Source organism: Taudactylus pleione, unplaced genomic scaffold (genome assembly GCF_031769625.1).
Source record: "Taudactylus pleione unplaced genomic scaffold, aTauple2 ptg001874l, whole genome shotgun sequence".
Taxonomy (NCBI): Eukaryota; Metazoa; Chordata; class Amphibia; order Anura; family Myobatrachidae; genus Taudactylus; species Taudactylus pleione.
Window position 1 is genome coordinate 669,432 of NW_028286271.1, and position 24,509 is coordinate 693,940.

The 24,509-nt window shown below is 45.7% G+C and overlaps 1 protein-coding gene across 1 annotated transcript in view; it reads left to right on the forward strand.

Moving 5' to 3' along the window:
* The window catches only part of WDR25 (WD repeat domain 25), a 145,005-nt gene extending 125,376 nt beyond the window's left edge, over positions 1-19,629 (forward strand). Inside the window, exons 6-7 of the mRNA XM_088465149.1 lie at positions 9,378-9,518; positions 19,256-19,629. Coding sequence (XP_088321275.1) covers positions 9,378-9,518; positions 19,256-19,477 — 363 coding nt within the window. The 3' untranslated portion in view covers positions 19,478-19,629. The remainder of the gene's footprint in view (positions 1-9,377; positions 9,519-19,255) is intronic.
* Positions 19,630-24,509: the final 4,880 nt, after the last annotated feature.

Here is a 24,509-nt window from a genome sequence, read left to right on the forward strand (position 1 = left end):
ATCTTAATCATTAGTTGTTCTACCACGATTAGGTTGATGATCTGCTCCACAGTAGAGGCCTGTCTACCCTCGAGCCATTTTCCACAGGCTTGCCGTAGCTGACTGGCAAACTCTTGGTAGGAAGCAGTCCCACTTTTGCTCAGTGTCCTGAATTTGAGACGATAAGATTCTGCAGTGATCTGAAACTTAGCCAGCAATGCCTTCTTTATACAGGTGTAGACTCCACATTCCTGGGGAGTTAGAGCCCTGTAGGCTTCCAAAGCCCTACCGGTGAGACTGGGCCCCAAGTACTTCGGTCATTCAGCTGGCTCTATCCCCTGCACTCCCATGAGATTCTCAAAGATCTGGAGGTGAGTGTCAATGTCGGTTTCATTCTCTCGAAATGTGGGAACATCCTTAAATCCCAAGCACCGCTTCTCTTGTTCAGCCCCTCTAGGCGACAGCACAGTTCTGCTGCTAGTAGGGATTGCTTGGATCACTCCAGCTCTCTCTTGTGTAGTTGCACTTTCACCTAGCGCCCCAGCCAGCTCTGTAGTAGGGCGGGAACATCCTTAAATCCCAAGCACCGCTTCTCTTGTTCAGCCCCTCTAGGCGACAGCACAGTTCTGCTGCTAGTAGGGATTGCTTGGATCACTCCAGCTCTCTCTTGTGTAGTTGCACTTTCACCTAGCGCCCCAGCCAGCTCTGTAGTAGGGCGGGAGTAGCGGTGGTTGACTCAGGTAACCGACTGGAAGTGCTTTCACTGCCTGTCGGTCCTTCTTCATCATCACTAAGGTGGTCGGGGTCCTCTGGGTGTGCACGATCCCACTCCAACAACCGCAGAACCAGAATCTCCCGGGTGTCAGTCCCATTATACGCAATTTCCTTCATCCTGCAAAATCCTTGTAGGTGCGGTTTCCGGGCTGTCCGGTAAAACTTCTCCTGCTCTCTCATAACGTTTTCAATTTGGACGCCGGTTGCAACTCCTGATTGACTCTCCATGCTGATATTCTCTGGGGTTAGCGTTGCTTCTACTCCCCTGGAATTACTGCAGGAACTGTGTGATGTCCCACCGCTGCCGCCAAATGTGAGGATACCAGGGTCCTGGGTATCCTGGGGTTCAGGGATCACACAGTGGAGCAGGTTATAATGAATGAATGATGAACTTTATTCATGGAGACACAGAAATCCAGCAAACAGTAAGCAGGGTTATATCATTATAGTCCACTCAGAGTTCAGCAAAGTCTTTTCCAGCTGCTGTATATCTCCTCCCTACCTGGCCAGCAATGGCAGCTGTAGCAGGGCACACAGAGCTGCTGTATATCTAAAGACACTGAGAGGGGACAACACCCCAACCTCCAGAGTCACACTGTAGTCACACACTATCCCACAATTCCCCTTGCTGCACCACCCTACTTCCCTCTCTGTCTGTCATTGGTGGGCCCTGGTGTCAGTCTTTCCAGAGAGGAAAGAGGAGGGCTTTGTAACACAAACACTCCCTTGCTGTCTGCTGCTGACAAACTTCCTGTTTGAGACATGCAGACTGAGGGCTTCAATTTGAGAACACAGAATTTTTCATGGGGTTAACTCTTTTTAACATGCAGGCAAGTCCTAGAAGTCCTTTTCCTTTGTCTCCTCACAGTAAGCAGAATAGCAATATTGCAGGATAACAGCAGTAAGCAGAATAGCATTATTGCAGGGTATCAGCAGTAACACAGCGATAAGCAGAATAGTAGTATTGCAGGGATAACAGTAGTAACACAGCGGTAAGCAGAATAGCAGTATTGCAGGATAACAGCAGTAAGCAGAGCAGTATTGCAGGACAACAGCAGTAACACATCGGTAAGCAGAATAGCAGTATTGCAGGATAACAGCAGTAACATAGCGGTAAGCAGAATAGCATTATTGCAGGATAACAGCTGTAACACAGCGGTAAGCAGAATAACAGTATTGCAGGGATAACAGCAGTAACACAGCGGTAAGCAGAATAACAGTATTACAGGGATAACAGCAGTAACACAACGGTAAGCAGGATAACAGCAGTAACACAGCGGTAAGCAGAATAGCATTATTGCACGATAAAAGCGGTAAGCAGAATTGCAGTGTTGCAGGGATAACAGCAGTAACACAATGGTAAGCAGCATAGCAGTATTGCAGTAACACAGCGGTAAGCAGAATAGCAGTAGTGCAGGGATAACAGCAGTAACACAGCGTTAAGCAGAATAACAGTATTGCAGGATAACAGCAGTAACACAGCGGTAAGCAGAATAGCAGTTGTGAGGAGACAAGGGAAAAGGGCTTCTAGGACTTGCCTGCATGTTGAAAAGAGTTAACCCCATGACCCATTTCTGTGTTAAATTGAAGCCCTCAGTCTGCATATCTCATACAGGAAGCTTGTCAGCAGCAGACAGCAAAGGAGTTTTCCTGTTAAAAAGCCCTCCTCCTTCCTCTCTGCAAAGACTGACACCTGAGCCCACCATTGAGTGAGAGAAAGGGAAGTAGGGTGGTGCAGCAAGGGGAATTGTGGGATAGTGTGTGACTACAGTGTGAATCTGGAGGTTGGGGTGTTGTCCTCTCTCAGTGTCTTAAGATATATAGCAGCTCTGTGTGCCCTGTTACAGCTGGCCAGGTAGGGAGGAGATATACAGCAGCTGGAAAGGACTTTGCTGAACTCTGAGTGGACTGTAATGATATAACCCTGTTTGGTGGATTTCTGTGTCTCCATGAATAAAGTTCATCATTCCTTCATTATAACCTGCTCCACTGTGTGATCCCTGAATCCCAGGATACCCAGGTCACCTGGTATCCTCACATTTGGCGGCAGCGGTGGGATGTCACACAGTTCCTGCAGTAATTTCAGGGGAGTGAGTAGAAACAACGCTAACACCAGAGAATATCAGCATGGAGAGTCAGTCAGGAGTTGCAACCGGTGTCCAAATTGAAAACGTTATGAGAGAGCAGGAGAAGTTTTACCGGACAGCCCGGAAACCACACCTGCAAGGATTTTGCAGGATGAAGGGAATTACTTATAATGCGACTGACACCCGGGAGATTCTGGTACTGCGGTTGTTGGAGTGGGATCGTGCACACCCAGAGGATCCCGACCACCTGAGTGATGGTGAAGAAGGACCGACAGGCAGTGGAAGCACTTCTTCCAGTCGGTTACCTGAGTCAACCCCTGCTACTCCCGCCCTACTACAGAGCTGGCTGGGGGCGCTAGGTGAAAGTGCAACTACACAAGAGAGAACTGGAGTGATCCAAGCAATATTAGGGGTACAAATCCCTACTAGCAGCGAAACTGTGCTGTCGCCCAGAGGGACTGAACATGAGAAGCGGCGCTTGGGATTTAAGGATGTTCCCACATTTCGAGAGAATGAAACAGACATTGATACTCACCTCCAGATCTTTGAGAGTGCACGGGATAGAGCCAGCTGAATGGCCCAAGTACTTGGGGCCAAGTCTCACCGGTAGGGCTTTGGAAACCTACAGGGCTCTAACTCCCCAGGAATGTGGAGTCTACACCTGCATAAAGAAGGCATTGCTGGCTAAGTTTCAGATCACTGCAGAATCTTATCGTCTCAAATTCAGGACACTGAGCAAAAGTGGGACTGCTTCCTACCAAGAGTTTGCCAGTCAGCTACAGCAAGCTTGTGGAAAATGGCTCGAGGGTAGACAGGCCTCTACCGTGGAGCAGATCATCAACCTAATTGTGGTAGAGCAACTAATGACTAAGATGGCACCAGAGGTACGGGAGTGGGTTGCAGACCGGAAGCCCAGCACACCTGAACAAGCTGCAGAATGGGCTGATGAATATATAGCTAACCGTCCCCAATGGACAGTCTTCAGTGCAACAGGTGGTACAAGACCCCCACGAGTGGAGAAGCTCCCTGACAGAGAACCGCGCATCAATGATAGTAGTAAAAGAGGCCCTATCAAAAACATCTCTTATCAACCACCCAGATTCAAAGTGGCTAACCCAGAACCTCGGAAGTGTTACCGCTGCAATCAACCAGGACACTTGTTGAGGGACTGTCCACGCATGCGAGGGCCATTCCCTGGGGCTAGACCGGCCCCAGTCTCTGTGGTATGTTACCCCATGGAGGATTATTGCAAGGCAGTCATCCAGTCAGATGCGGTTGAGATGATGGATGGGGTGTATATTGTAGACCTGGTTCTGGGGGAGGAGCAGGCAACTCCTCAGAATATGCAGGGGCACTTACAGCCTGTGTTGGTAGAGGACCAGCGGGTACAGGGCCTACGAGACTCTGGGGCTTCACTCACATTGATTGAGCCAGACCTGATTCCCTCCTTCCGGGTGATTCCTGGACAGTATGTACGAATTGCCACCCCCAGGGGACAACATACCGATATTCCCGTCGCCAAGATACATCTCGACTGGGGAGCCGATCAAGGAATCGTAGAGGTCGGAGTACTCAAGGGGCTACCAGCCAAGGTAATCCTCGGGAATGATCTGGGACAGGGACTGGTGACATGCTTCGTTCAAGTGGTGACCCGGAGCCAAACCCAAAGAGCAGTGACCCAGGTGACAGATTCAGAGCAGAACCAACGTACCCCAACCACAATGATGAGTGATTCCAGTCCCTTGTCCAGTACTTCAGAGACAGACTTGGGGGAGGTGGACCGGAGCGAGTTTCGACAGGCCCAACGGACAGACCCCTCCCTAAGTAAATTAAGGAGCGCAGCCGACCTGGAATTGGAAACAGCCAATGGGAGCAAGATAGTTTGGGAAGAGGAATTGCTGTACCGAGTGGTTGTTCCTCAGTCTGGACAGGGAACAGTCATACCCACTAAACAGTTGGTGGTACCTACACCATACAGAGCACAATTACTAGCCCTTGCTCAAGACATTCCAGCGGCCGGGGATTTTGGCACACGTAAAACACTGGTCCTACTATTGCGGAATTTCTTCTGGCCACGGATCTCTAGAGACGTTAAGCAGTATCGAGACACCTGCGATACCTGCCAGAGACTGGGGAAACCCCAGCGAAAAGCTCCTCTGCACCCATTACCTATTATAGGGGAACCCTTTGCCCGTGTTGCCATAAACCTAGTCGGACCATTAGCTATTCCCAGTCATACGGGAAAAAAGTACATTCTAAAGCTGGTGGACTTTGCTACTCGCTATCCTGAGGCTGTGGCCCTATCATCTATTGACACAGAATATGTTGCGCAAGCATTGACGGACGTATTCAGTCAGTTTGGATACCCGCAGGAAGTCGTCACAGATCAAGGGCCCCAATTCCAAGGTGAACTAATGCAAACCCTGTAGGAAAAGTGGGGGGTTCGACCTCTTCGGACCACCCCTTATCCGCAGACTAATGGACTGAACGTTTCAGTGGAACGCTAAAAAGACTTCTACAAGCTTACATGCAGTCCGAAGGGAGGGACTGGGAGAGAGCCCTGCAACAGCTTCTATTTGCTTATCGGGAAGTCCCACAGGCGTCTACTCGATATTCCCCATTTGAACTATTGTACGGCCAGAAAGTGCAGATGCCTCTAGACCTGGTCAAAGAGAGCTGGGAGGGAACTTTCCAAGAACACCAGCAACCCATTTTACAATATGTGGAGAATATGCGGAACCGCATGAGAAGATTGCTACAGTTAATCCAAGAGCATCTCAGGGAATCACAAGAGAGACAAAAGGAATGGTATGATGCCCACGCTCAAGACCAAGAGTTGTATCCAGTAATGGTGCTTATCCCAGTGCGAAGAAACAAACTGCAGGCCACGTGAGAAGGACTGTATACCGTGGTAAGGCGCACCGGACCGGTCAATTACATGATTGCCCTGGATAAGGGAGAGAAGTACCTATGCACCTTCCATATAAATCGAATGAAGGCGTATCGTGATCGTCAAGCAGTAACAATGGCGGTATGTTGTCCTCCGATGGAAACACCAGAAACTGATCCATTGCTTGACCTTTTGGGAGCTGCTAAAGAGAAGAAAGGAGTGGAATCAGTCCAGGTGGGACAACAGTTGAATGCAGCCCAGCAGCAGGAGATGTGGAGGATCTTAGAGGCTGAACAGGCCCAGTTTTCTTGTCTACCTGGTCGAACTCATCTGACCGCCCACCATGTGGACACTGGAAGTGCTAGGCCCACCCGACAAGTCGCTTACCGGATGACTCCAGCTGTTATGAGGCAGGTAAAGGCTGAGATAGAGGAGATGCTAGCTTTGGGAGTCATAGTGCCATCTAAAAGCCCATGGGCTGCTGGGGTTGTGTTGGTTCCCAAGAAAGATGGAACCACACGGTTTTGTGTGGACTATCGCAAATAGAACGAAGTCACCACCACTGACTCTTACCCTATGCCCCGTGTTGATGAGCTACTGGATCGGATTGGAGGGGCTGAGTTTGTCTCAACACTGGACTTGAGCAAAGGCTACTGGCAAATCCCACTTACCAAAGAGGCACAGGAGCGTTCTGCCTTCATCACACCGGAAGGACTCTTTGAGTGGACTACCATGCCTTTCGGGATGAAGAACGCCCCTGCCACATTCCAGCGAATGGTTAATGACCTCCTGGAGGGGTGTCAAGACTTTGCCCAAGCCTACCTAGACGACATTGCCATCTTCAGCCATACCTGGGAGGAGCATTTAACTCAGGTGACAGAAGTGCTGAAGAGGATTAGACATGCTGGACTCACCATACACCCACATAAGTTTCAGATGGGGTTGGCTTAGGTTCAGTACCTAGGACATCGGGTCGGAGGAGGTGCTATCAGACCTGATCCGGCAAAGGTGGAGGCTATTGCCAATTGGCCCCAACCTATCAACCAGAAACAAGTGCAGGCGTTCCTTGGAGTCGCTGGCTATTGCAGGAAATTTATACCACATTACAGCACCGTAGCCAAGGCTCTGACGGACTTGACCAAAAAGAGATATGCTTGAAATATTGAATGGACTGTTGAATGTGAGCAAGCTTTCAACACCTTAAAAGACTTGCTGACTCGAGCCCCAGTGTTGGCTGCCCCTGACTTAAACAGAAAGTTTATTGTGCAGACAGACGCATCAGGGTGTGGACTTGGGGCAGTGTTGAGTCAAGTGGGAGAAGACGGTAGGGAACATCCAATTGTCTGTCTATCCTTTAAACTAGCTGACCGAGAGAGAGCCTACGCCACTATCGACAAAGAATGTCTAGCCATAGTCTGGGCCTTAAAGAAGCTACAACCATATCTTTATGGGAAAGAATTTACTGTTGTCACTGACCATAACCCGTTGTATTGGCTAAATAGAACCTCGGGGGGAAAATGGGAGGTTGTTGAGGTGGAGTCTGGCGTTACAAAGTTTCAACTTTTCCATTTCTCACAAAAAGGGACGAGGACATCACAATGCTGACAGGCTATCCAGATGTGAGGAAACAAATATCAAGCTTCGCAGACCCTCGGGCCGAGTCGACAGTCAGGACTCCAACATTGGGACCATGTCTGTCTCCTCGATTTAAAAAGGGGGAGGTATGTGAGGAGGCAAGGAAAAAGGGCTTCTAGGACTTGCCTGCATGTTGAAAAGAGTTAACCCCATGACCCAGTTCTGTGTTCTTAAATTGAAGCCCTCAGCCTGCACTGTGACTCTGGAGGTTGGGGTGTTGTCCCCTCTCAGTGTCTTTAGATATATAGCAGCTCTGTGTGGCCTGTTACAGCTGGCCAGGTAGGGAGGAGATATACAGCAGCTGGAAAGGATTTTGCTGAACGCTGAGTGGACTGTAATGATATAACCCTGCTTACTGTTTGCTGGATTTCTGTGTCTCCATGAATAAAGTTCATCATTCCTTCATTATAACCTGCTCCACTGTGTGATCCCTGAACCCCAGGATACCCACGTCACCCGGTATCCTCACAGTAGTATTGCAGGGTAACAGCAGTAACACAGCAGTAAGCAGAATAGCAGTATTGCAGGAATAGCAGCAGTAAGTAGAATAGCAGTATTGCCGGATAACAGCAGTAACACAGCGGTAAGCAGAATAGCAGTATTGCAGGATAACAGCAGTAACACAGCGTTAAGCAGAATAGAGCTATTACAGGATAACAGCGGTAAGCAGAATAGCAGTATTGCAGGGATAACAGCAGTAACAGCGGTAAGCAGAATAGCAGTATTGCAGGGATAACAGCAGTAACACAGCGGTAAGCAGAATAGCAGTATTGCAGGATAACAGCAGTAACAGCGGTAAGTAGAATAACAGTATTGCAGGGATAACAGCAGTAACACAGCGGTAAGCAGAATAGCAGTATTGCAGGGATAACAGCAGTAACACAGCGGTAAGCCGAATAGCAATATTGCAGGGATAACAGCAGTAACACATCGGTAAGTAGTATAGCAGTATTGCAGGGATAACAGCAGTAACACATCGGTAAGTAGTATAGCAGTATTGCAGGGATAACAGCAGTAACACATCGGTAAGTAGTATAGCAGTATTGCAGGGATAACAGCAGTAACACAGTGGTAAGCAGAATAGCAGTATTGCAGGGATAGCAGCATTAACACAGCGGTAAGCAGAATAGCAGTATTGCAGGGATAACAGCAGTAACACAGCGGTAAGCAGTATTGCAGGGTAACAGCAGTAACACATCGGTAAGCAGTATTGCAGGGTAACAATGGTAACACAGCAGTATAGCATTATTGCAGGATAACAGCAGAAACACAGCGGTAAGCAGAATAGCAGTATTGCAGGGATAACAGCAGTAAGCAGTATAGCATTATTGGAGAGTAACAGGGCTAAGCATTATTGCAGGATAACAGCAGTAACACAGCGGTAAGCAGAATAGCATTATTGCAGGATAGCAGCAGTAACACAGCGGTAAGCAGAATAGCATTATTGCAGGATAGCAGCAGTAACACAGCGGTAAGCAGAATAGCAGTACTGCAGGGATAACAGCAGTAACACAGCGGTAAGCAGTATTGCAGGGATAACAGCAGTAACACAGCGGTAAGCAGAATAGCATTATTGCAGGATAGCAGCAGTAACACAGCGGTAAGCAGAATAGCAGTACTGCAGGGATAACAGCAGTAACACAGCGGTAAGCAGTATTGCAGGGATAACAGCAGTAACACAGCGGTAAGCAGTATTGCAGGGATAACAGCGGTAAGCAGTATTGCAGGGGTAACAGCGGTAAGCAGTATTGCAGGGATAACAGCAGTAACACAGCGGTAAGCAGTATTGCAGGGATATTAGCAGTAACACAGCGGTAAGCAGTATTGCAGGGATAACAGCGATAAGCAGTATTGCAGGAATAACACAGCAGCAGTAAGCAAGATTAGCACATTATAACAAGGGCACTGTGTGGTCTGCACCCCTCTCTATATCAGCCATGTGGCACCTACAGGACACAGCAATGACTTCTCCTAATCACTGGATTTGTGTTTTGTTTTCTCTTGATTTTTAGGAGCGATACACCTGCCCAAGCCTCGCCCTGCACCCAAGGGACCGTGTATTTGCGGCTCAGACTAATGGAAATTACATTGCTTTATTCTCTACCCAGCGCCCTTACACAATGAATAAGAAGAAACGATATGAAGGACATAAGGTAATGTGTTGGGAATAGTATAATGATAATGTGTTATATTACATGCTGCGCTGACGTGGGTGGTATTACATGCACATGTAGTTACTATACAGCGATCCCCCATTACCATTATGGGCGGTGTCACACCAATGATTATTCCACAGGAAATGCCGCTGACAGTCGGTGGGCAATGGGCATAGGTTCCCATGGTGACTTTCTCACTAAAAGGGAGATGTACTAAGCATCATACCAACCAATCAGCTACTCTCATTAGATCAACAGCCTATAACATGGCAGCTAGGAGCTGATATACTTACTAGCTATGCCAATACGAGAACCCGCCCATGTGCGCCGGATATCTAAGCGTCTTCATGTGGAACGCTCCCATCATTAGTATCTGTGCACGCTCCCATCATTCGTATCTGTGCTCCCGTCATTAGTGTCTGTGCTCCCGTCATAGTATCTGTGCTCCCGTCATTAGTATCTGTGCACGCTCCCGTCATTAGTATCTGTGCATGCTCCCATCATAGTATCTGTGCTCCCGTCATTAGTGTCTGTGCTCCCGTCATTAGTATCTGTGCACGGTCCCATCATTAGTTTCTGTGCTCCCGTCATTAGTATCTGTGCACGCTCGTGTCATTAGTATCTGTGCACCCTCCCATCATTAGTATCTGTGCACGCTCATGTCATTAGTATCTGTGCACGCTCATGTCATTAGTATCTGTGCACGCTCATGTCATTAGTATCTGTGCACGCTCATGTCATTAGTATCTGTGCACCCTCCCATCATTAGTGTCTGTGCTCCCGTCATTAGTATCTGTGCTCCCGTCATTAGTGTCTGTGCACACTCCCGTCATTGGTGTCTGTGCTCCCGTCATTCGTATCTGTGCATGCTCCCATCATCAGTATCTGTGCATGCTCCCATCATCAGTATCTGTGCACGCTCCCGTCATCAGTATCTGTGCACGCTCCCGTCATCAGTATCTGTGCACGCTCCCGTCATTAGTATCTGTGCATGCTCCCGTCATTAGTGTCTGTGCTCCCATCATTAGTATCTGTGCACGCTCCCGTCATTAGTGTCTGTGCACGCTCCCCTCATTAGTGTCTGTGCTCCCGTCATTAGTATCTGTGCACGCTCCCATCATTAGTATCTGTGCACGCTCCCATCATTAGTATCTGTGCACGTTCCCATCATTAGTATCTGTGCACGCTCCCATCATTAGTATCTGTGCACGCTCCCGTCATTAGTATCTGTGCACGCTCCCGTCATTAGTATCTGTGCACGCTCCCGTCATTAGTATCTGTGCACGCTCCCATCATTAGTATCTGTGCACACTCCCATCATTAGTATCTGTGCACGCTCCCGTCGTTAGTGTCTGTGCTCCCGTCATTAGTGTCTGTGCTCCCGTCATTCGTATCTGTGCATGCTCCCATCATCAGTATCTGTGCATGCTCCCATCATCAGTATCTGTGCATGCTCCCATCATCAGTATCTGTGCACGCTCCCGTCATCAGTATCTGTGCACGCTCCCGTCATTAGTATCTGTGCATGCTCCCGTCATTAGTGTCTGTGCTCCCATCATTAGTATCTGTGCACGCTCCCGTCATTAGTATCTGTGCACGCTCCCGTCATTAGTGTCTGTGCACGCTCCCCTCATTAGTGTCTGTGCTCCCGTCATTAGTATCTGTGCACGCTCCCATCATTAGTATCTGTGCACGCTCCCATCATTAGTATCTGTGCACGCTCCCATCATTAGTATCTGTGCACGCTCCCATCATTAGTATCTGTGCACGCTCCCATCATTAGTATCTGTGCACGCTCCCATCATTAGTATCTGTGCACGCTCCCATCATTAGTATCTGTGCACGCTCCCGTCATCAGTATCTGTGCTCCCTTCATTAGTATCTGTGCACGCTCCCATCATTAGTATCTGTGCTCCCGTCGTTCGTATCTGTGCACGCTCCCATCATTAGTATCTGTGCTCCCGTTGTTCGTATCTGTGCACGCTCCCGTCATTAGTGTCTGTGCTCCCGTCATTAGTGTCTGTGCTCCCATCATTAGTATCTGTGCACGCTCATGTCATTAGTATCTGTGCACGCTCATGTCATTAGTATCTGTGCACGCTCATGTCATTAGTATCTGTGCACCCTCCCATCATTAGTGTCTGTGCTCCCGTCATTAGTATCTGTGCTCCCGTCATTAGTGTTTGTGCACGCTCCCGTCATTGGTGTCTGTGCTCCCGTCATTCGTATCTGTGCATGCTCCCATCATCAGTATCTGTGCATGCTCCCATCATCAGTATCTGTGCACGCTCCCATCATTAGTATCTGTGCACGCTCCCATCATTAGTATCTGTGCACGCTCCCATCATTAGTATCTGTGCACGCTCCCGTCATTAGTATCTGTGCACGCTCCCGTCATTAGTATCTGTGCTCCCGTCATCAGTATCTGTGCTCCCGTCATTAGTATCTGTGCACGCTCCCATCATTAGTGTCTGTGCTCCCGTCATTAGTGTCTGTGCTCCCGTCATTAGTGTCTGTGCTCCCGTCATCAGCGTCTGTGCACGCTCCCGTCATCAGCATCTGTGCACGCTCCCGTCATCAGCGTCTGTGCACGCTCCCGTCATCAGCGTCTGTGCACGCTCCCGTCATCAGCGTCTGTGCACGCTCCCGTCATCAGCGTCTGTGCACGCTCCCGTCATTAGTATCTGTGCATTGCCCATCATACAGAGACGGAGTTTCCGTAGACGGGTACATGTTAGTCCCATAGCATTTTATGGTGGGGATTTCCTGCTCAGAGTGTGAAGCGTTATAGAGAGTAAGCTCCATTTTTGTATCTCACAATGTGGCCATTTTCCTAGAGATTTGTGCATGCCACACAGAGTCTGCGGGGATCGGTACAGGATTCCAGCATCCCGACAGGGTTAGGATACCGACACCTGTCGTTAGGTATCCTAACCCTAACTCCCGATTGCCTAAACCGAACCTCCTCTCCCCCACACCCTAAACTAACCCTCCCCCACACCATAAACTAACCATCCCCCCAGGTGCTTAACCCTTCCCCTAGTGCCTAGCCCTAACCCTCCCCCTAGTGCAGTGTTGGCTAACCTTGACACTCCAGCTGTTATGGAACTACATAACCCAGCATGCACTGCTACAGGTTTGCTATTAGGGCATGCTAAAACTGTGGCAAGGCATGCTGGGATATATAGTTCCACAACAGCTGGAGTGTCAAGGTTAGCCAACACTGCCCTAGTGCCTAACCCTAACCCTCCCCCTTGTGCCTAACCCTCCCCCTAGTGCCTAACCCTAACCCCTATTCCTCCTCCCAACCCCGCTATTTGCATTCGGGATGCCGACGGTCGGGATTGTGACAGGTGTCAGGATTATGGAGCCGGTATTCTAAGCGCCGGGATACTGAACGGATTCCAGTCTGCACACGGCCCCCTCCGCTCTAAAACCCTGGTAAGCTCCTGCTGCAATGTGACATTGTTGATCCAGATTTAGTTTTATATGTACTGCACTGATCCTTTAACCACAGCATGATATAACACAATTATGCTGTAACCCATTGCATCCAATAAGATGATATTAGGCTAACTACGATAATCTCAGGAAAATGTACTGTATTGGTTGCTATTTATGGCAGAATTGTATAATTGTAATAATATTAAATGTTTTCTATGTAGCAACTGGATCACTGATGGTTAGTCACATGTGCGTCCCCCCCAACCTTCACAAGTTCCCCACATTACTCCTAACTTCATAAATAAAAAACAGCCCCAGAACCTTGGGACCTCCTAGCCACTCCCCCTAGCCACTCCCCCTAGTCACTCTCCCTAGCCACTCCCCCTAGTCACTCTCCCTAGCCACTCCTCCTAAAATACCCCAACTGGCACCTTATTGCTTATAACTGTAACTAGAGATGAGCAGTTCTGATTCTTTGGAATATGAACACACCCGTACATTGGGAATCCGAGTAGATCAGAGTGGTGGCTCAGATCTTCCCATCAGACTCTAATTCCACTTCGAGGCAATACGTCATCCTCACGGCGGCAGATTCTTGCGTGTTTTGGATTCTATATAATGCGCCACAGACGGGACTCTGCGCAATTTCCTTGTTAAGCACGCTGCTGTACGCTGTGCCATGTTAGTAATGTTTGTGTATGTATATAAATGTGTATATGTGTGTGTGTGTGTGTATGTAGGTATATATATATATATATATATACACACACACACTGTTTATATATACATATATATATATATATATATATATATATGGTGGTGCACTCTGCTGTGTAGGCTGTGCTGCTTAGTTAATGTGTGTATAGGGGGTGCACGCTGCTGTGCTGTACTCTGCTGTATAGCCTGTGTCCACACTCACAAGTAGCTGTGCTGCTTAGTCAATGTGTATAGGGGGTGCAAGCTGCCGTATGCTGTCCTGTAATCTGCTGCATAAGCTGTGCCGTGTTACTAATGTGTATGTTTGTATATAAATATATTTGTGTGTGTATATAGTTATATATATATACATACATACATGGCCATATCTAGGGTAGTGCGGCCTGTGCCATCGCTCCACAGGTCAGGGGGCGCTGTTTGGGCCTGTCAAATTTCTGTATATTATCATTCTTACTTGTAGTTTCCTCCTATTTCATCCCCAGCATCTCCTGGCCTCTCCTATCTCTTCCCTGGCCCTTCCCCATGAAGCCATGGCCCATTTTTGGGTGCATTGTGTCCCTTTGAAAATGAGGGAGGCGCCAATGCTCTTTCAGGCACAGGGCACCAAAAAGTCTAGTTACAGCTCTGTGTGTGTGTGTGTGTGTATGTATGTATATATATATATATATATATATATATATATATATATATTAGGGATGTGCAGGCTCGGTTCCGTTCGTTTTTTTTTTTACCGAATCTTATTGGGTATCAGCTGTCACGAGTTTTGGATAGCCAATAAGATTCGGTAAAAAAAAACGAATGGAACCGAGTAGAACCGAGCCTGCACATCCCTAATATATATATATATATATATATAAATATATGGGTGCACTTTGCTGTATGCAGACTCACAAGTGGCTGTGCTGTATGTGTATAGATGGTGCACACTTGTACTCTGCTGTATAGACTGTGTTCAGACTCACAAGTGGCTGTGCTGCTTAGTCAATATATATATGGGGTGCAAGCTGCCATATTCTGTGCTGTAATCTGCTGTTTTGGCTGCGCTGTGTTCAGACTCCATCAGTAAGACATTCACGTGCATATATAAATCCTTTGATTTCACGCCACGTTGTTTTAATAAAGCTGCGTATGTGACATAAAAAAATTTAAAAATAAAATAATTGTATTGTACTATTTTGTTGTTTTGTGCACTTTGTTTTGCTCACGCGCATATATTGTATAAACCCTGTTTACATTTAGAGATGACAAGCAACCATATACTGTCGCTGCAGCTCCTGCCACCAATAATGATGACGACACCATCTACTAAAGCTGATGCTCAAGGGTATAGAGGGTCTAATTCAGGGCATCTAAAATAAATATATACAGTGCTAAACAAAAAAACAAATCTAATAAAGAGAGAGTGCAGTAAAACATAAAATTGCCAACATGCCATTTACCACACGCAGTGCCAAGGAAAGACTGAGGCCTTGGCCTTTATTTATGACTCGTGGTGGTTCTGCAAGTGTCAGTGAGACATCTTCCTCTGCCTCTCGTGACGAATCAAGACTTTATCACTTAGAGTGTAGGAGAGGTGTAAATAAAAAATGAAAACCACTAAGGCAGTAGAACAAACTCTGCGTTCAGAAACAGAAATGCCGCAAATCCCTGAGGGGAATCGAAGGGGTAAATTTACTAAAGTGAGAGTTTTTAGAAGTGAGTTTTAGAAGAGATGTTGCCCATAGCAACCAATCGGATTCTACTTAACATTTAACTAGCACCTTCTACAAGATAATAGCTAGAATTTAATTGGTTGTTATGGGCAACATCTCTTCTAAAACTCACTTCTAAAAACTCACTTTAGTATATTTACCCCTATGTGCGTCCACGAGTGTGATGCGTGAGCCAGACCTTTCTGATACTGTTGTACTTGCAAATAAGCACCTTCCACCATTTCTGCTCCCTCTGCAAATGTGCGGAGGAGCAGCACAAATATAGCTGATGACATAGAAATTGAGGATGCCACCATGGAAGTGCAAGAGGATGAGGATATTTGTGGATGCCGGCGCTAATAAGAATGTTGAGGATGAAGATGTTCTTTGTGTAAGTCAGGCACCAGTGGAAGCAGCTCTTGACCATAATAAGAGGAAGGCCTTTGGCATGCCTTGTCTTAGGACAAACAAATGCACCTCTTATGTGTGGAATTACTTTTACCCAAATCCCGACAATTGTCAAGCCATCTGTAGCCTTTGTAAAACCACGGTAAGCAGAAGTAGGGACATTAACCATCTAGGAACCTCCTCCCTGTAACGTCATTTACAGCGAACTCATGAACATTTTTGGACTACATCAGAAACTCGTACTAAAAAAATAAAGGGGGGTAAAACGGGGAGAGACTGGCTATCATCCACCATCACCAAGGGATTAATTACATCAAGATCCCATTCTTCTCCCCTAGGACTGAGACGTGTCATGCGCACAGCAGAAAGGAACTCATATTCGCCCTGAGACATGACTACTCTCTTCTACAGCCCCTCATTGAACTCTAGCAATCAGGGGAGACATTTTTGTGAGACCATCCTTTGCAGGAGAGACTTTACTTCTGGGAATTGAAACCCTTTTTTAAAAGAATGATGAAATTGAGCTCCAGGTGTGTGTATCTTCTTTAAGCTAATGTACAGGCATTGGAGTCCCATCTGGCGTCAGTGTGCTGAGGTTTGTCCCTGGGAGTACTGTGGCTGCTGGTGTGGGAGTCCCGGCTTCTGTCAGTGTGCTGAGGATTGTGTCTGGGAGTACTGTGGCTGCTGGTATGGGAGTCTCAGCTTCTGTCAGTGTGCTGAGGATTGTGCCTGGGAGTACTGTGGCTGCTGGTGTGGGAGTCTCAGCTTCTGTCAGTGTGCTGAGGTTTGTCCCTGGGAGTACTGTGGCTGCTGGTGTGGGAGTCCCGGCTTCTGTCAGTGTGCTGAGGATTGTGCCTGGGAGTACTGTGGCTGCTGGTGTGGGAGTCTCGGCTTCTGTCAGTGTGCTGAGGTTTGTCCCTGGGAGTACTGTGGCTGCTGGTGTGGGAGTCCCGGCTTCTGTCAGTGTGCTGAGGATTGTGTCTGGGAGTACTGTGGCTGCTGGTGTGGGAGTCCCGGCTTCTGTCAGTGTGCTGAGGATTGTGCCTGGGAGTACTGTGGCTGCTGGTGTGGGAGTCTCAGCTTCTGTCAGTGTGCTGAGGATTGTGTCTGGGAGTACTGTGGCTGCTGGTATGGGAGTCTCAGCTTCTGTCAGTGTGCTGAGGATTGTGTCTGGGAGTACTGTGGCTGCTGGTATGGGAGTCTCAGCTTCTGTCAGTGTGCTGAGGATTGTGTCTGGGAGTACTGTGGCTGCTGGTGTGGGAGTCTCAGCTTCTGTCAGTGTGCTGAGGATTGTGCCTGGGAGTCCTGTGGCTGCTGGTGTGGGAGTCCCGGCTTCTGTCAATGTGCTGAGGATTGTGCCTGGGAGTACTGTGGCTGCTGGTGTGGGAGTCCCGGCTTCTGTCAGTGTGCTGAGGATTGTGCCTGGGAGTACTGTGGCTGCTGGTATGGGAGTCTCAGCTTCTGTCAGTGTGCTGAGGATTGTGCCTGGGAGTACTGTGACTGCTGGTGTGGGAGTATCAGCTTCTGTCAGTGTGCTGAGGATTGTGCCTGGGAGTACTGTGGCTGCTGGTGTGGGAGTCCCGGCTTCTGTCAGTGTGCTGAGGATTGTGCCTGGGAGTATTATGTTTTTTGGATTACAAGCTTTCCTCTGGAATGCAGACTTGTGTCCGTATTCATTTAGGTGTGAAAAAATATTGTGACGTAATTTTGCCACGCGAAAAGTTTCCTCAGTATTCAATTCTGTTTGTTCGCTGGTGCAGAAACTCATTGCATTGGAACCTGCAAAAAAGTTTCGACTATGAGTATGTGTCGGAAAAAAGCTCAGAATTGGGGTTTTGGGGTGCAAACCTCGAAAAAACCCCTGCACCCTTGGGACAGTCCGCCAAAAGTAAACCATCAAAAAAAGTACTTTATATCACCCCAAAAAAAGAGCAAAGTTAAGGAACAAACTTAAAATCTAGACTCCAGGTTGCCCCCCAAGTATGCCCCAGTTTTTTAAATTTGCAGGTGGTTGCGGCAGGTGGATTTTTTACGTTTTTAAAACTTCACTTTAGCAACTTTAAAATATGCTAGTCCCCATTTTCAGGTACCCCAAATATGCTGGACTACTTATTTTCACCAAAAAACACTGCTAAATACTGTTCTTCACCACTTATGCAAAGAAGCTAAATAGCAGCTATTGAGAGCATTTACTGTAAGTACCCCAAATACCTTCAGCAGGGCTATTCGGGGGTATCCATAGTGATCATCAGTGCATCTTTTGGGGGGTGTCAGGCTGATCTCCCCAAATCTGACAGTACTTTTTGCATGTTACAGTTTCGTCGGGTCCTGTTTTTGCTGATTTCTAATTGAATATGGGGATAAGCGGGGACACGCGCAATACTTTTTCGCATGGAAAACCAGCGATGGCGGCGAAAAGTCCGTCATGTGAAAAGTACAGGGCTCGTTGCGCCTTGCCTGGCTTATTATGCAATTGTGGACTTGCAAACTGGTTTGTTACACAATCCTATCGTATCGGGATCACTTGGACATTCATTACGGACAGTGTGGGAAAGTTCTGGGGAGTTTAATGGTAAACTGGTATTTATTTGGACTGTTATGTTGAAAACTTGGTGGGTTTTCTGTGATATTGTGTAGGGGGCTGCTGGTGGGCGCATTGTGGGTATCCAATTATTTTAGTTTATTGGGACCTGTTGATCTGGTTTTAATTTCAGAGATTTACTTAGATACAACAATATATTTATCCTTTTTGCTTGTATTGTCTCCTGTCTGTGTGATCTGACCCTGATGTCCCGGGGTTCTCCTGTGAGTTTAGACTCTAGCCCACCAGGTCCTCACACTATGCAGTCCAGTGACATCACCTCCCAACAGGATGTCCTTGCACAAAGCGATGGGGGTTGTGATCAGCCACCATTGAGGTGTGACTACACATTACAGAAGATTGGCTAGATAGGGGCCACCATTGAGGTGTGACTACACATTACAGAAGATTGGTTAGATAGGGGCCACCATTGAGGTGTGACTACACATTACAGAAGATTGGAATATCTAGCCAATGTTCAACTTGTCCTGTTCCCGGTATCTGCCATGCAGAGCAAAAGTGATGGGATTAGCTGCCCAACTGTCCAGCCGAATGGGACAATGCAGTCGTGAAATCCTGCCTAAATCTGACCAGTGGAACAATATACAGTGATATGACAGAAAGGCGCCACTATGCACAGTGTAGTGAAGGCACAGATAGACAATACACACGGGGAATATGATGCCCTCCTATAATTGCTTATATTTCCACAGTATTGTAAAACAACGCACAAAGTACTTTAACAAATTGAATATAACATTCTCATCATCATTCTGTAAGTGTAAGTAACATTATTAAGGGAGAGAAAATGCTTTATGTTTAGTTACAATATAATAATCTTGCAGTGGTGCATTATATACCCTGAAATACTCTGTGCTGTCTTTCTAACACAGGTGGAAGGGTTTGCGGTGGGATGTGAATTCTCTCCAGACGGTTCCCTTATAGTAACGGGAAGCTCAGAAGGAACCATTTTCTTCTACAGCTACCATACATCAAAAGTCATCCACTCTATTCCCAGTGATGGGAGTGCCTGTGTCAGCATCAATTGCCACTCTGTTCTGCCATCGCTCCTGGCTGCATCTTATTGGGACGGACAGATCCGGATCTGGCAGTGACACCGTGACCCTGTAGTGCTGAGATATAATCTCTACTTTCATCTCTGCGATACTGAGAACAGAAGCAGAGATGCTGACTGCTATATAAGCTGTGTGTGATGTCTTCTGCCTTTATATTCTGCTTCTAATAATTAGTTATGCAAAGAGCAAAAACTAGAAAAATGACAAATAAGCCTTTGTTGGGGCACACTTAGAAAGGAAATTAATGAACAGAATTCTATGAAATTAAAACGTAACTTTTAATAGTGAACTTGGTAAGATAAATTCTCTTCAATAAGATAACTCACATGTAAAACAAATCTATATAGTGAACAAACAAACCACATAAATGTTGCAATCAGCATACAGTAAGAAAACAATTGTTGGTGTATATAATATGAGAGTGAGAGTATCACAAGTCATTGATTGAATAGCAGCAGGGAACAAGAGTATTTAGACCCTATATGTACTAAGTATATCAATCAGTGTAAATCCGCTGCCAGTAAGAATGATGTATAAACATGGATAAAGAGCACATATGTTACAATCAGGACTAAGGAAAACACTCAGTTTATATATACATAAAATAAAAGTTTCACCTCACCTTTGTCTTGCATAAAGGAGTATTTAACAACATATATATTCTCCTGTTAGATCTATAAAAGTAATTCTGCTGTTAATTATAGGCAAGGTGAAAAAAAGGGCCGAATATCTAAGACTGAATTAACCCCTCTTCCTAACTCCACTTGTTTGAAAATCACAGTGGGTCAGAGAGAAAACACACAGATGAGTATAATTATAAGAATAATCGAAAGTATAGAGTCAATATACAGGCACCAACAGCTCTAATCTATAGGTCTGCTGTAACTATCACTTCTAAGGCAAAACCGGTTTAATACAATGCAGATGAATTGCTCAGGATCTCAGGCAGCAGTAAGGTGAAGATTAATTACAAGATCATGATTAACAAGATCATGGTCTGTCTAATGGGTACAATACAATAAAAGAACAGCTATTAGATCATATAAGATAAATGAGTGTCACATGGAAAAGATCTTATGGGAAATGCTGCCGAAGAAAGTAAGGTCTGTGGTTAATAAAACGCTAAATCACTTCTGCTTTCCCATGTCCAATTATCACCTGGGATGATCAAGCCACCCTGGCGAAACATACGTCCTGTCTACAGACTGCATTAGCATCAGCAATCCCACACACACGGCACCACAGCCTTGATCCGCTGACTATCTTGGCGAGGTAACTTTACTGTCACTTCCATGCACTCTCTCATCTGAGTTCCCAGGGTGGGACTCCCCCTGCAATGCCTTAAGGTAACAGGGGAGAGACGCTGCTTCTCCTCAGACAGCAGAAGTGCCTTTCTGTTGTTTCCTCTGTGTGTTAAGCTATTTGCACTCTCTCATCCCAGGTGATAATTGGACATGGGAAAGCAGAAGTGATTTAGCGTTTTATTAACCACAGACCTTACTTTCTTCGGCAGCATTTCCCATAAGATCTTTTCCATGTGACACTCATTTATCTTATATGATCTAATTGCTGTTCTTTTATTGTATTGTGCCTATTAGACAGAACTTGATCTTGTTACATGGTGTAATTAATCTTCACCTTACTGCTGCCTGAGATCCTGAGCAATTCATCTGCATTGTATTAAGCCGGTTTTGCCTTAGAAGTGATAGTTACAGCAGACCTATAGATTAGAACTGTTGGTGCCTGTATATTGACTCTATATTTTCGATTATTCTTATAATTATACTCATCTGTGTGTTTTCTCTCTGACCCACTGTGATTTTCAAACAAGTGGAGTTAGGAAGAGGGGTTACTTCAGTTTTAGATATTCGCCCCTTTTTTTCACCTTGCCTATAATTAACAGCAGAATTACTTTTATAGATCTAACAGGAGAATATATATGTTGTTAAATACTCCTTTATGCAAGACAAAGGTGAGGTGAAACTTTTATTTTATGTGTATATAAACTAAGTGTTTTACTTAGTCCTGAATGTAACATATGTGCTCTTTATCCATGTTTATACATCATTCTTACTGGCAGCGGATTTACACTGATTGATATACTTAGTACATATAGGGTAGTACATATAGGGTTTAAATACTCTTGTTCCCTGCTGCTATTCAATCAATGACTTGTGATACAAGGTAAATCACTCTCATATATTATTATATATACCAACAATTGTTTTCTTACTGTATGCTGATTACAACATTTATGTGGTTTATTTTTGTTCACTAAATGTATTTGTTTGACATGTGAGTTACCAAACTGAAGAGATTTTTATGTTACCAAGTTCACTATTAAAAGTTAAGTTTTAATTTCATATAATTCTGTTCATTCATTTTAATTTCCTTTCTAAGAGTGCCCCAACAAAGGCTTATTTGTCTTTTTTCTAGTTTTTGCTCTTTGCATAACTATTTATTATATGCGTATTGCACAAATCCTGTGGGTGCACCACCAACATTAGAGTCATCCAGAATTTTTTGATAAAATGTGTGATAGATCATTACGTTGTTTTTTTCATTTTTGACCTAATCTAATTGTATGAGACATTATTCACTATCATTTCTCTCACCACTAGTGCGGACTCCTCTGTTTATTTTATATTGTGCTTCATTAGGCTCAGGAAAACGGATGCGTGACTTGTATACAGGTATATGTATATATAAATATTTGCACACACAGCAATGCTGTCTCCTGTACAGAGTCTGTATACTGTGTGACTTATATGTATATGTATATATAAATATTTGTGCAGGAGACAGCATTGCTGTGTGTGCAGAGTCTGTATACTGTGTGACTTGTATATATAAATATTTGTACAGGAGACAGCATTGCTGTGTGTGCAGAGTCTGTATACTGTGTGACATGTATATATAAATATTTGTACAGGAGACAGCATTGCTGTGTGTGCAGAGTCTGTATACTGTGTGACATATGTATATATAAATATTTGTACAGGAGACAGCATTGCTGTGTGTGCAGAGTCTGTATACTGTGTGACATGTATATATAAATATTTGTACAGGAGACAGCATTGCTGTGTGTGCAGAGTCTGTATACTGTGTGACATGTATATATAAATATTTGTACAGGAGACAGCATTGCTGTGTGTGCAGAGTCTGTATACTGTGTGACATATGTATATATAAATATTTGTACAGGATACAGCATTGCTGTGTGTGCAGAGTCTGTATACTGTGTGACATATGTATATATAAATATTTGTACAGGAGACAGCATTGCTGTGTGTGCAGAGTCTGTATACTGTGTGACATATGTATATATAAATATTTGTACAGGAGACAGCATTGCTGTGTGTGCAGAGTCTGTATACTGTGTGACATATGTATATATAAATATTTGTACAGGATACAGCATTGCTGTGTGTGCAGAGTCTGTATACTGTGTGACATATGTATATATAAATATTTGTACAGGAGACAGCATTGCTGTGTGTGCAGAGTCTGTATACTGTGTGACATATGTATATATAAATATTTGTACAGGATACAGCATTGCTGTGTGTGCAGAGTCTGTATACTGTGTGACATATGTATATATAAATATTTGTACAGGAGACAGCATTGCTGTGTGTGCAGAGTCTGTATACTGTGTGACATATATATATATATAAATATTTGTACAGAAGACAGCATTGCTTTGTGTGCAGAGTCTGTATACTGTGTGACATATGTATATATAAATATTTGTACAGGAGACAGCATTGCTATGTGTGCAGAGTCTGTATACTGTGTGACTTATATATAAATATTTGTACAGGAGACAGCATTGCTATGTGTGCAGAGTCTGTATACTGTGTGACATGTATATATAAATATTTGTACAGGAGACAGCATTGCTATGTGTGCAGTGTCTGTATACTGTGTGTTTCCTTACACTATTCCGTTCTACTGCATGTTGCCCAAATGATACTTGGTCTACACGTCATAGCATCTAAGTCTGATGATTGGAATAGTGGATATAATACAGACATGAAACATCTTACTCTTGTAGCCTTCGTTTTGCAGTTTTAAGCATTTGTATTAATTCATGTTAAAGTTGAGTTCTGTATGTACTTAGAGCGTTTGGATTGTCACTAGACATCCTGCAGGACGTTGTAGGTCATCTCTGCTTTGTCATGGAAATTGTTGCTAATCAGTTATACACAAACCCCAACAATATTTATATCTATAAAAGGGACCCCACATGCTAAGTACCTACTATAATGTAACTGCCCTACCTTTCACTTTTTGTGTATGTCAGAGACCTCGGCCAGGGTCCCCGAGTGGAGAGACCTCGGCCAGGGTCCCCGAGTGGAGAGACCTCGGCCAGGGTCCCCGAGTGGAGAGACCTCGGCCAGCGTCCCCGAGTGGAGAGACCTCGGCCAGCGTCCCCGAGTGGAGAGACCTCGGCCAGCGTCCCCGAGTGGAGAGACCTCGGCCAGCGTCCCCGAGTGGAGAGACCTCGGCCAGCGTCCCCGAGTGGAGAGACCTCGGCCAGCGTCCCCGAGTGGAGAGACCTCGGCCAGCGTCCCCGAGTGGAGAGACCTCGGCCAGCGTCCCCGAGTGGAGAGACCTCGGCCAGCGTCCCTGAATGGAGTGCCAACTTTCCTATAGACAGAGCGCCGTAATGCGAATACCTTGCTTATTTTACTGACACCACCGATGGTACTTACTGAAGGGGCCAGCATTCCCCTATTTAACAATTGTGCAGGTTCAGCAACAGGATTCCCTGTGGGAACGTTAGGGTTAGTCACCTTTCCTTTGGGCCTTGGGATGCCGCTGTCTCTATTCTGACCACCGGGATCCTGTACCCAACCCATTGAAATATCTCATATCTTTGAAACTGTATTTCCCAGTGATTTAGTTATGCCTAGAAAATTGCTTGTAGACAGGAAGTCGGGGTAGGAGGATGAGATAGAATGAGAGAAAGTACGTGTATGGGGTTATTCATAAATGCTGTATATTCTGCTCCACCAGGCTGGAGCCTAATAATAAACCAGTTGCCTCATTTATCCACAGTTAATAA